At 38.1% G+C, this 14,036-nt stretch overlaps 1 protein-coding gene across 3 annotated transcripts in view; it reads left to right on the forward strand.

The window, feature by feature from the left end:
• Nucleotides 1–7,731, forward strand: part of LOC126379902 (potassium voltage-gated channel protein Shaker) — a 198,683-nt gene extending 190,952 nt beyond the window's left edge. For all 3 annotated transcript variants that reach the window (XM_050028894.1, XM_050028897.1, XM_050028896.1), the window contains exons 3-8: nt 2,123–2,226; nt 2,969–3,130; nt 3,204–3,847; nt 4,412–4,541; nt 6,906–7,111; nt 7,394–7,731. In XM_050028894.1, coding sequence (XP_049884851.1) covers nt 2,123–2,226; nt 2,969–3,130; nt 3,204–3,847; nt 4,412–4,541; nt 6,906–7,111; nt 7,394–7,437 — 1,290 coding nt within the window. In that variant the 3' untranslated portion in view covers nt 7,438–7,731. The remainder of the gene's footprint in view (nt 1–2,122; nt 2,227–2,968; nt 3,131–3,203; nt 3,848–4,411; nt 4,542–6,905; nt 7,112–7,393) is intronic.
• Nucleotides 7,732–14,036: the final 6,305 nt, after the last annotated feature.

The following is a 14,036-nucleotide window of genomic DNA, read 5'->3' on the forward strand; positions in this document are numbered from 1 at the left end:
ACCAAAAGTGGTTTTGATTAGGGGCGTAGTGTAGTGGACAAAATGTGTTTGTAGTGGGCAGCAGTGGTGGTTTTGACCGGTTATTTATGAGTTTTGAGAGTAAAATCATAACAAAAATATCTTATTATCGTCACCTTACACTATATATACGTGTACCATCTTTATATGTATTTATTATTAGAAATTCGTAAAAACATGTATCATTTTACACAATAAAACCGAAAAAATAAGTCATGTTAAACCACTTGACACAAATTCGTTATAGTTTATCGTTTGTGTCAATTGATATAAGTTACGTTTCTTTACTTTTTAAAGAAAATAAATAGAATTTTGCCTTTCTACAACATTATGAAATAAACTTTCTTCCAAGACATTTTGTTTTTTGTAGAATAAGACTGTAAAATTAATAATTGAAATATGATATATCAACGATGACTTTTTTATAGTTATGTGTGTAAAAAGGTATAAGTAGACTTGTATCAATTTACACAATATAAAAGTTGGTGTCAACTGATACATGTAATTTATTTTGATCCTCTACCATTTCTGTTTAGGTTCTAAATATAACTAAATATTAAAAAAGAAACCTTCCATCATCACCTATCGACACATCTAACTTCTGTTCCATTATTCCTTATAAGTCGCGAGCTAGACTATTTTTAACTTTAAACTCGATTTTCTCAAAACTTGAATTTTGGACTTGTATTACTTTTCACCGACGGTACAGAATTATTAAGGACCTGTCAATATAAACCAACAATAAGAATGCACAACAGTAGCCTTATTTGTGCTAAGCAATCATATTGTATTTTACATTACAGTAATCACTATAGTGGACTAATGTGAAACCGCCATACTGGCTTGATTGACTGGACTATATTGTCTCTTGAGATGACTCTCTAAATCTCTCTCATTTAAAGGTTATCTATACGTTACTGATTCGTCCAATCCAAAGGTGTGCAATTTCGCTAACTCCCCATGATTCTAAACCGCGACCTTAGGATGCCACAAGTCGCTTGTTCTCCCAACGCAACTTTGATTTATAATCCTAAAGTTAAAACATAAGGGTTGATGGACTGTAAATTGGTAATGACAAATCGAAAGTCTTTAGGCTCCGTTGTACCTGTGTAAACACATTACACACTGCTACGAGACAGGCTGGTGGATGGCACTTTGTAGATCGGTTCCAATTATTCAAAGTATCAAACCAATATCGAGGGCGGTTAGAGGCTTCATAGGGAATATAAAGTCATCGGTCTCGCACGGCTAATAGAACACGCCAGCCGCGGTTAAACCGAGCTTTAGTAAATAATGGGAGTTATCCTGGTTAATACCTCAGCTACACCAGCTTTAATTTTGTTGCTTGAAGACCTTGGGCAACATGAATAAATAACCGATTAAAAAGTAAATATTACTAATCCGTTTTCATATTAAATTACTTGCATTAAGCTCGCTTACATTACTTAACTCTCGATAAGAAAATTTAAGAAATTATATCGTACGGGGATTATTTAATTTGTTTTCATCTATACAATTCCTTTGCGTACATTAATTCTGCCATAAGAATAATATTTTGCGTATCGGTCCTCAACAATTGGGCAAACCTGATTAACTCCTAAACTAAATGGAGACAACCAGTGGTACTTATGTACACTAATCACTAATCTAATAGCAACATAATGTAACATAAGCTAACGACTATACTCCCAATTGGGCTAGTCAGAGGTACATCCATGGCAACGTGAACTGAGTGCCCACTCCTCACCGAGCTTTCTGTTAGACCAACCACGTTCTTGTCGGTGAAGCAATCTCCATTCTTGTCTATTCAAGCCCAATTCTTTGACTTCTTTATAAGATACGACGTTTTTAATTTGTTCCATGTAAGCTCACTAATTTGATAAATCATTATAAAATGTTAATTGGTTCTGAAATCTCCTCATGCAACAGGTGTTCGAAATATGATCATAAGGCTTTTAACTAAATTTATCAGAACACCTCAAGTAACTGTAACATAAAATAAATAATATAGAATTATTACGTCTGATGTACTTAATTTTCGAAGACTATTAGTGGAGTTATAATAATCACAAATTTTCTACATTATGACTACTTTTGCCAACAGGTAAGCGGTCTCAAATTCGAAACCCAACTGCGTACATTAAACCAATTCCCGGAAACATTGTTGGGGGATCCCGCAAGGCGGATAAGATACTTTGACCCCCTAAGGTAAGTTGCAATATTTCGTAAAATAGTGACCTGTTTGACTGTATTTTTACCCGACTACCAGGATGGGTTACGTGTTTCACGCGTATCTATGTATGTGCATATCTTTATACCCTCAAAACATCCCAACGGTTAGATGCATTTGATGAATGAAGTGTCTATCACTTTATCCTAACCGTACGATGATTAAGTTTCGTTTTTCAGAAATTCAAAATGGTGACCGTAAAATGCAAAATGGCGGTAATGACGAAAAAATACGTACATAATTATTATCATGACGACGTATCTTAGACTAATTTACAAGTCAGTGGCAACTATATCCACAGGTTAGACCAATAGACGCAGTAGATGTTATCTACGGTAGATAGATGTCTCCCTATTGGTCGAACTCTGAGATATAATTCGCACCGTGCGTGGCGCGGTTGTAATACCTCAAGGACAGATAGAACATTCCATTTAAATATTACACTACCTGAAAGTTGTGTAGGTAGGATCTTTAGCTAAACTAAAACTCTAACCTTCTTGGACATCTATAGGCGTCATCAAAACAGTGTTAATTGATAGGAACTAACTAATTGAACATAACCGTTAATTCACGTTACTATTTTCCAACGTCATCTTGGTTCTCTCTTTTTAGGTTGCTTTAAACGCGGTCGGGTTTCTTTATTATTGCCTATTCTGTTTTATTTTAATACAACAGGTTTTCAACAAGAGTCTCGCAATTAGGTGCACTGTATTTTTTCAGAAACGAATACTTTTTCGACCGGAACCGACCATCATTCGACGCAATCCTGTATTATTACCAGAGTGGCGGGCGGCTGCGGCGCCCGGTAAACGTCCCGCTGGACGTCTTCTCAGAGGAAATCAAGTTCTACGAACTTGGAGAACAAGCCACCAACAAATTCCGGTACTAATTAACAACAAAACTCTATTAAAAGTATAAAAGCTCCCCGTTATTAACAAAATAATGTTATTTACAGTGAAGACGAGGGCTTCATCAAGGAGGAGGAGAAACCCCTGCCCTCCAACGAACGTCAGCGAAAAATCTGGCTGCTGTTCGAATACCCGGAAAGTTCCCAAGCCGCCCGAGTTGTAGCCATCATCTCGGTTTTCGTCATCCTTCTGTCAATTGTCATCTTCTGCCTGGAAACTCTGCCCGAGTTCAAGCACTACAAGGTCTTCAACACCACCACCAACGGCACTAAAATCGAAGAAGACGAAGTACCCGACATCACCGACCCATTCTTCCTAATCGAGACTCTCTGTATAATCTGGTTTACGTTCGAGTTAATAGTGCGGTTTCTTGCTTGTCCGAACAAGTTTAATTTCTTTAGAGACGTGATGAACATAATAGACATAATAGCCATTATCCCCTACTTTATCACCCTCGCCACTGTCGTCGCAGAAGAAGAGGACCAGTTAAATCTTCCGCGTGCACCAGTCTCTCCGCAAGATAAATCTACCAATCAAGCCATGAGTCTCGCTATCCTCCGTGTGATTCGTCTAGTACGAGTGTTCCGAATCTTCAAACTGTCGCGACACTCTAAAGGATTACAAATCCTTGGACGGACTCTGAAAGCATCTATGCGCGAGCTGGGGCTATTGATATTTTTCCTCTTCATCGGTAAGTGGCAACATTTGCTTTACTATTTTAGAAAATACTTTTTGTTAATATAAATTCAATAAATTAAATCTTTGGATACCAGTAAAGAATAGGTAGGTATTAATATTAGGCTCAAGAAAAACCCTACTTTGAGAAGAAACTTTGAAAGGACTTTTAAAGTGTTATTTTAAAAATCAATCAGAGTAATCTGATCTTCGAAAGGGCTGGCGTGGAGAATAACACTTGGTTTCGTCCCTATAAGAAGGCTTCGAATTGTACGCGCTCTACGTAAGCGACGCGGGAGGCGAAGCGGGTGGCCGAGAACTTGCGTGCACCGAATATTGTGTGTTCGCAGGGGTGGTCGTGTTCTCCAGCGCCGTTTTCTTTGCTGATAAAGATTGCCCCGATACAAATTTTTCCTCCATTCCTGATGCATTTTGGTGGGCAGTAATTACGATGACCACCGTGGGCTATGGAGACATGAGGTAACCCCGCGTCGCACGGCGCCCTAGCCCGCTCGTACAAGCGCTCCCTGGCACTGTATGTCGCACTGTATTCTCCGTTGGTGTGTGCTTGTTCTTAAAGGTGTGGTGCTGTTTTCATCTGCGGTGTACTTCGCTGAAGCCGGAAGTGAGAACAGCTTCTTCAAATCCATACCCGATGCGTTTTGGTGGGCGGTCGTGACAATGACGACCGTAGGATACGGAGACATGACGTATGATACAGCGACATCACCCTAAGTTTCATCTTTGCCTTCTCGTCATCTCATTTTATCCTAAAACTTTACCATTAGCATTTTAACACAGTTGTGATTTTCTTTCGCCACATCATTGTAAACTACATTCGCTTCAGTTTGTTTTTATCGTCGGTTCGCTTAGAACTTAACCGAACACTTTTATTCACTTTTTGAAATACTGCACGTTCAAAGACGTTCGTTATGATTGTCCTACTATTATTTCGACGAGTTTTCTTGTTTCATCCCTTTCTTCCTAAACTCTTACAATTTTACATGATAGCGCAACAGTAAAATTTTCCATACAAAATTACACGTTCGATAATGCGTTATTAACGTTTTAAACGTACTCGTATGACACGTGATCAGTCGTCGGTGTGACAATCGCCCTTCCCAAAGCGTAATCAAGAGAGAGAACAGCTTTAGATGTTAAAACACTTCAACTTTGATATTGTTAACATTAAAGAGCCGGCATTATTATGAAGATTTGATAACAAGACCGACAAGTGTTTATGAATCGAGTTGAAGTGCAACTTTCCGATGTCTGTGAAGTTCACTTTCTTTATCGAATGTATGCTCCTCTGTGACGCTTCCGCTGAAAGTTAATGTCTACCCCATGTTACCTGTGTCGGTGTTGTGTTGTACAATATGATGTTATCTATCTATCTGACAGACAACTCATCGAAAATGGTGATCATCTCGATTGTGCACAATAAGTTCATTAACAATTCTTCGTAGAGGGCAACATTACAAATTAATTTGCTTACATTTATTTTAATGTAAAAACAATTATAATTTCGTCTTTCTCTCTCACCCTTTGCCTTTTGAATGTACCGCTATCCTTTTATTTAGTCCCAAAAAGATATGGTAAATTTTACTCACGGTGCTGCTATGTAAAATTGGCGTTCCGATTTATCGTTATTTTGTTTTTGTCGTTGGCTTCTCATCATTAGCTTTCACACCATTTTCGATAGAGAGTACCTTCTTTAAATCAATTTCTTAGATGTAAATGTGTTAGATTTCAATGGACAACTGCATGTCATGTTTCTGTTTCAAAAATTATGTTAGTTGTCAATGTTTTAGATGGTATAGTATATACGTCCGTTAGTAATTTTGTGTTAAATGTTAGTTCCATTTTATGAATTTTATAGTCGTTTTGTATTCTTAGCTACCTTCCTGGCCAATGTATTCAGTCTAAGAACCAACGTATAGGGTGGAACATTGCTTAGGCTCACTCGAATTGTTCTCTATCACTTTTAAGTATATAGGCTGTAAAGGTACGTGGACCTGTATATAGGCCCTCACGGTGTTATCTACAATCATTATTTTCGTTCAAAGTGTACCTTTCTATTGCAAATGAAAAATATTACTGTATTCGATTGAAATCCAAGAGTCAAAACTAGAGGATATTATTGTACAAATATATTTGTATCTACCTAATTGGATTCAATAAATACGGAAGTATTTTTTTTGTGTTGGTATAGGTACTTCAATAAATAAGGATTATAGAAAGACACCCAAATAAAAACTTTTCGAGTTGCCAAGGCGTACGACTTGTAGCATAATTATTTGGGATGCTACTTTAGTTATAACTTTGTACGTCAAATATCTAAAACTATTTTGAATGTCATGCATAATATCTATTCTAATTAGGTCGTGATTCAAAAAGCATCCCACTTACATAATATATTTTATAATATGTTAACATTTTTGAAAATGTAACATAATATAAAATATTCGTTGTTTTATTTTCGACGTACAACTACTTACCGAAAATAAAACAAAGAAATAAAATTTTGTTACGTTTCCGTATTGTTACACACCTATACAGCTGCTGGCGATAACTATCAAGCAAAGCGATAACAATAGTTGCAGTTTCTGTGACACGCTGGCGAGTATGAAAGACGAAGGATGATAACGTATTGCTTGCGTCCTGAAACCAACATTTTTGCTATGCGAATGGTCTTCCAATTATAAACTTAAACCGCATACCTTGAAGCAATCGAAAAAAAATGTCATCAGTAAACACTTTTCTACCACGTACAGGAAGAAAAGTAATTACTTTTCGACGAAACTTTTCATTTGCTCAAGTTACGAAACAATCCAACAGGTGGTCAATACATCATACATCTCTAAAATATTTTATCCATTGAATCTTCACTGGTAGTTTAATAGGCCAATAGCGGATCGGGTACGTACTAAACAATAACGCATGTCCATCAATTTTGCGTTCATACATTTTCTAAAATTTTCTTTTTTTATATCACCACATAAACTTTTAGTTTCGTATGTCATTTTCAATAATATAGCGATTGATTTGGGGTTATAATGAGATTTGTGATGTAGGCCGGTCGGCGTGTGGGGCAAGATTGTGGGCTCGCTGTGCGCCATCGCTGGTGTGCTCACCATCGCCCTGCCCGTGCCCGTCATCGTGTCCAACTTCAACTACTTCTACCACCGCGAAACCGACCAGGAGGAGATGCAGTCGCAGAACTTCAACCATGTCACCAGCTGTCCCTATCTGCCCGGCACTATGGGCGAGCCTTATCTTAGTAAGTAACTCTAATGTTATTTGTTATACCTGCCTACCAACTATGTTAAACTGTCCCAAGATCACGCCTAATACACATATATTATCAACATTATAGCTGTACAATGTTGGTAAATGTTAATAATAGTTCACTTTTTAATTTACTTATAAATTGTTTCGAATGTCCCTTTGTTTTAGAAATTGCATGTAATATTTAATTAAGCTTCTTAGATTGATTTTGAGTGCATGTTTTGCTTTTATGTTTATAATTTGGTTCTTTTATGTTCATTTTCGGTAATTTCAGGTGGAAAGGACGATGAAAGGGACGAGATCTGCAGTGATCATTAGTTTTGTGTTTAAGTACAATTTAAAACGGACTATTAGTTTTAATCGAGAGAGACGATCATTGTGATATTAAATTATAAGGGACGAAGAGTGAAATGTGCTTTGTAAATATTAGAATTGATAATAATGTACAGAAATAAGATAAAATTGTTATTTATTTTCTTTCTAGTTGTGGTTGAGTGGAAATGTTTTATTGCTTTTCCGTGTAGTCCAGTTTGTTAAAATACAATTTACGTTAATTTCAATAGTGTCGAAAGTAATAAGTAGATATTCGTTACACAAAAATATGAGTACATATGTGTTGGTGTTTTTGTTTGCTCACCGTTCTATACGTAAACAATGAAATGTTATTAAGAGCTAGTGTGACACGCCTACGCGATGTAGTCGGTCGCACCGGGTGCTATCATTCAACGTAACAAAATTTAAAATCGCGGATCATGTTTCACAAGTTAATTTCTCTTACATTATTATATGTATATTAAAAACCAAACGGATATTAGTAAATAGTAACTAATATCGCATCACTTAGGGTACATAATACGGAAACAAGATTCGTTTTGTCATACGATCCTTGATCTGAACTTTTAACAGAAATCAATGTTCACATCTCAACACATTTCAAAAGTTCAAAGGACAATGCTTGTTTTATGTGCATATACCTATAAGCCTAATAAGTGCTGTAATCGACGGATCTTCCTACATTAAGGCTTAAGTACCTAGATATCTATCAGTATGTAAGCTGCACACTAGCTCGAGATAATTATTGTTACTTTAAGATTACATATATTTTAACTGTTTTACTGCAATGTCACGGTAAGTTTGATGTTTTTTTTTTTTTGAGCTTCATATTTATTTCACACATAGGACTTATTCATTTATGTTTCTAACATAGGCATACGTCTTCTTAAAAGTTCGTAACTGGCTTAGCACAGCACGATTACACGTCTGTAGCTGCACAGTAAATAACATAATTATTATTAAACACAAATTAATATTTTTTCTGTATGATATTACGAAAAAGTTTATCGTAAGGAAAATGCTATTTTTTAATTTAAAAATGTATTCAATAGTTATCTCGCCATAAAAACGAAACTTTAAATCTTAATACCGAAACCAACCCCTCTCTACTCTTTCTTTCATTTCATACGTCAAGTCTATTCTGGAGTCGACCTACATATATAAAACAAATCGAAATACTTACTAATGTTATTTACATTGAGTGAGAGAATATTAATGTTTGAAACTGACCATAATATTTCTACTACACCTAATGATTTCTTGCTAAATTTAATTTCTTCTTGTTGAGATATAAGCCATGTATTCCATTCACTTGGATACAACAATTAAGTAGCCTTACCGAATACTTCCTCGTGCCAAAACATGCGAATGATAGCTTACTAGGTTCATTAACTCGTATAATTATTTATAGGTACCATGCATTACCTATCTGTTTGGAGTCATTCAGTGAATACACGATTTTATAATACTTTGCTAATTTACACTAAATGGACCTGCACTACCTTATGCCTCCTCCTACCCAAGAACTATATACGTACGTATACCAATATAGCAAAATATTCTTGCCTAGAGGCGTTCAACCGTATGATTTATGAATTTTCACGTAAATTAACACTATTAATGATAAAGAACATGATGCGTTTTCATTTCGTATAAAACTCTTTGTAGTTCCCTTTGAAGTAAATACAGGATTTTTTTGTATTTAGAAGTAAATACAGGATACAGGAGCGAATGGGATAGTTTCAGGGCCGATCCAAAAGAAGTCGTCGATGAGTGACGATTCATCTTCAGAGATGATGGAGCTGGACGAGACGGCGCTGATGGCAGATCCGCACTTGGAGCAGAACCTGCGTCGCCTGCAAGAGGAGGAGCGGTTGTTGCTGGAGCAGCAAGCGGCCATGGACACGGGCGCCGTGGACGACATCGCCGCACTGGAGCATCAAGACGCGCTGCGGCTTAATTTGGCACGTACCTACCTTGTCTGTTCCTAAAACTAATGCCGCTTTCCAACTTAACAAAATCGCCTCAGTGGAATAGGAAATTTCTCAAAATACGAATATTGTTTAATATTATGTTTAAAAATTAGTTGCAGCAACAAGAGCTGCAGAAGCAGCAGCATATCGCGGCTCAGCGACTGGCGCTGAGACACGCCGCGCACGGTCTGCCGCACGCGCCGGCGCAGCCGCCGGTGCAGGCGCCGGTGCAGGTGCCGGTGCAGCCGCCGCCACCGCCGCCACCGGCTGCCCCGGGACAAGCACCGGCCCAGGTGCAAGACGGCGTCGCAGGCAACGTGCGCACTGCCCCGCGGACCCGCCGAACGGTCTGCACTGTGCGCGTCAATAACCTCCATGCCGCGGAGGCAATAGAAACAGACGTCTGACCAATAGGTAAGCACTCCATAATCATATTTTATACACCTGTTTTTTTAAATACATTTTTGTACAAATGATGTATTTACTTAAATAAATAGTCCACCTAACTTGTTATTACGTTTACAGGCGTCAAATCACATTATTTAATCCTTGTGAAAAAATCCACTAGGCAACATGTTTGGTACGACAGCATTGAAAAAGACTTCAAGTTTTTGTTTTATTGTTTAAATGCAAATAATAATATTTAATAAGTATGAATAAAGTGTAGTACAGCAGTGCGCTATTCGTCATATAGCATGCTAGCGCAGCAGGGGTACTGTGGGTGAATGGCGGTAAAGACACCATTCAATGTGTGTGCCAACAAGGACGCAGCGGTGCAGCGTCCGCCCTTCGATCCGACTTGAATGAATGCGGAGACTCGCGCCAAGATCGATACCCGCTGCGGCACCGCGCCGGCTGGCGGCTCCCGCCCCCGCCCGAGCCCGTGACGTCACGCACGCGCCCCTCCCTGCCGCCACGTGCTCGGGTGCACGGGGTTGTTCGGTCGCGGTCGCGGCCCTAATCAATGCCCGGATCCATCACGCTTTCCGTCCGTTGCTGTAGCCTTCCCTTTCTAACTACTCTGTAGTAAACTCCGAAAGAAACACATTCATGTGATGTTGTTTAAATAAAATTTCTCCTTATTTAATATTTTTATAATCATTTACCTAATAACGTGTTTGTACTTACACAGGATAATATATCGACCTTCATAGTAAATGCTCTAATGTGTAAGTCAAACATTTACATATATTAAGTATCTCAAATGTTGCATGTTCCCTAAACGGTATCCGCACGCCATACAGATTGAGAGAATTTTAGGATGTTTTCCAAATTATCATTGAACGATAAAACAATTGGCATAAAATAATAATTATTTCATAGTCATTCAATAAAACAAACGAATGCATTTTCAATGCATATTTTAGTGAAGTAAGGCACGCGGACACAAAGTTATTGAAGTGTCCTTTCCTATAGCTCATGGCTTCGCATCTAGACTATCAGACCCTATATGCGTTTCCTAAATGTCATAAAGGTACAAAAATATTGTCGCATGCATTTACCTTTCAATGGATTCCTTTTACATACCTATGAACGTCGTTATTTATGTCAGTGTTAAACCTGTATTTCAGTGGAATGTCTACTCTATAAGTTACCTAACTCTTGCTATCCAATACTTCTTCTACTTGCACTAGAGTAACAATGACAATCGTCACATGGTCAGTATTGCTAATTGAGTGATATTATTAACATAATTAGGATTGTTTCGTCAGCTATAAGTGTGCACTGTAATACATACTACGCTTTTAAAAAGTAAGGTGTCAAGTAAATATTCTACAGTAAACGTGAGATAATATTGTTTAAGGATTTAGTTAGAATAAGTTTCGACCCATTACAATATTTACTGGTACCACCAGTATCTGCTAAAGCTTGCTTGCTTTTGCGTACTTCCGCGCGTAATAACTTTATTTTGTGTGTCTCACAACATTCTCTATAACCTTGCCAACCTTTAATGTCCTTAAAAAATATTTAGGTGTAGTATTTGCCATGACAATACAGATTATTTAAATAAAATCTGCTAAAGTCTGAATCAGTTCAACAACTAGTTTAATTTCAGTTTGACAATATAAAGTTTTATCTCAGTTTTCACTTTATCGTAGGGTATGACTAACGGATTTAAATTCCAAATAATTGTTTCTATAACCTGTATTTTCTCGAATTCTCAATGAGACACTATCGCTCAAGAAACTCAAAGTACGTTCTATTGTTTCTTTTCGTTGACTTCCATGGCCTACCTATTCCATTTATACAGGTTGTTTCCGCTGTCAATGTTCTTGGATAACGCATGGCTTTACGACGTTTTCTACAAAAGTGTTACTGTAAATGCCAATCAAGCCCATAGAGAATGCTGGTGTAATCAATGTATCGTTATCTAAATAGGTTAAATGGATGTTCGTTCAAATGGTCAGAAAAGGATGATTGAGAAACCTAATTGGCTATAAACACATTACGATTATCATGTCTAAATCTCAGCAGTGAAAACTCGCTATCATTCACTGTTGCGGTATTCACCATAGCAAATTTCATCCAAATTAAGCCGCTCATTGGGTTGAAGCGCAATAATAATAAGAGGAATCCTTCCATGACCAGTGCTTGTGGAAAAAAGATGGTTAGATTTATAAATGTGTATGTGTATGGTTGCAGATAAGGCGAGCCGGCGCGAGGGCGCGCACGCAGTATGGCGCGGCCGGCTGCCCGCGCGCTCGCCGCCTCCCTGCCATGTGTGACGCCACAAAGTCGCCGACACCGCCCCGCCCCACCCCACCACACCACTCACACTCCGAGTGTCAAAAGAACTTGTCAACTTTACTACTAGGTGCTTCACGTAAAACTAATTTCGTCAGCGGTCCGTTAAATTAGTTAGAATAAAATTTAGCGACGAAGTGTTTTCGAGTACTATAAAAATCTTTTTAAATACGCTTGTATTGAGTGCATGATGCGCTCGCCTCCTATTGTAAATAAATCGAAACAGCTTATAACTACCGCTTCATACACTTTCTACATTTCGACACACATGTACTTAGGAAAAGGTTCTTCATGAAATAATAATAATCAAAATAGGCCTATAGAAGTGCTCGCTCCACTCGAGAGAATTTCGAGTGCCGCTTGAATGCTTAAAAAAATAGTTACATGTAAATATTGAGATGGGCGGGGGGCGTTCGCGCCCGCGCCGCCGGCTCTACCCAGACCTGACTAGCGTCCGGCCGCATTGCGCGGTCGTTCGCCGCGGTACTACCGCTCCCGGTATTGAGCTCCAATCACGGAATATTACTCAAACTAGACACACCCGAATAAACGGAAGCTATATTAACAACTTTGCGGCGCCAGTGAACAGAGATATTGGCCTAAAACAGACAGCCTCCGAAACACTTTTGGGAAATACGAAACAGTCTTAAAATGCCTACAAACAGGTAATTTGACACGACAACCCACTCCGTGCTCACAGCACGTCAACAGTAGATGTCGCGCATTGCTTCTTCTTAGATCAGTCAGAAATAGATTATTAATGTCGTAATTGTTTAGAATTTGTTTCTATGTCCGGGCCAACGCAGTCTCGGTTAAATGTAAAGCATTTATAACGAGGTTGTGACTAAGTTATACCAACCTCGTGAAATCTGAATTGTAGTTAGGTATAAGTTATTTATGTTATATATGTCGTGCGTGAATCAATTTCCGTGTTTAATCGTGCAGTATCATACATGTTCAATATAATAGATTAGGAGGTGCTGTGGTAGCGACGCAGCATTCTCAAGCCCCCCACCCCGTGTTTCCGTGCAACAGCCTCGGCTCCGCTAAGTGTTGTACATTACATATACATTATGTGCATAGTATTTAGTCGTCTACGAAGATCTCAATGTGGAGTCGTTTATCATCATTCAAGAGTTGTTTTACAAATATTAATAATTTTATCGATGTTACTCATAGTAAAGTACCAGAGGAAGGTTGTGAAGCGATTGCCACGTGAGAGGACTGATATCATCTAAGGCAACTGAGGAACGTTATATACGCGGATATTTTCACGAAAGAACAGACGTTGCATTAAAATTAAGCTTATAATATTACCTTATAAACATATCCAGGACGTGAGTTTAATATTATATGTTGAGAATAGGTTGTTCGGCAGACTGGCTGCTGAATAAATAGTTGAGAAAAAGACAAACTAGTTCAGAAGTAATAAAGATCTTTCAGAAGAGCGGATTTGTCTCTACGAAGTCATACAATGTATTGGTGCCAAGCATGGTGGCTCGCAGCTCAGTCTGTCTGTGTTGAAGGAAAGTTTTGTAGACTTGAGTTATGAAAATAACGATAATTATTATTAGTAGGTATAGAATACATCCGAAATAATTTTCATCATATCATTACACATTTCATAGCGTTTAAACATCTTTATGAAAAAAGACATGATGTTTTACATCATATATTTAGTGTAGAGTAGTTTTAGCGATATTATAGGATTAAGTGCTGCCCTTTTACCGGGCATTGTTTTTCCACGCTGTCATTGGTCTATCCTCTAACTGCAATGCGCAGACACAAACGCCGGGGCAATTGTGATTCCACTAGCTTACGGGTAGCAAAATAGACAAAATACGAGACTGCATAAACCCCAAGAAC

This window comes from Pectinophora gossypiella, chromosome Z (assembly GCF_024362695.1).
Source record: "Pectinophora gossypiella chromosome Z, ilPecGoss1.1, whole genome shotgun sequence".
NCBI classification, from domain to species: Eukaryota; Metazoa; Arthropoda; class Insecta; order Lepidoptera; family Gelechiidae; genus Pectinophora; species Pectinophora gossypiella.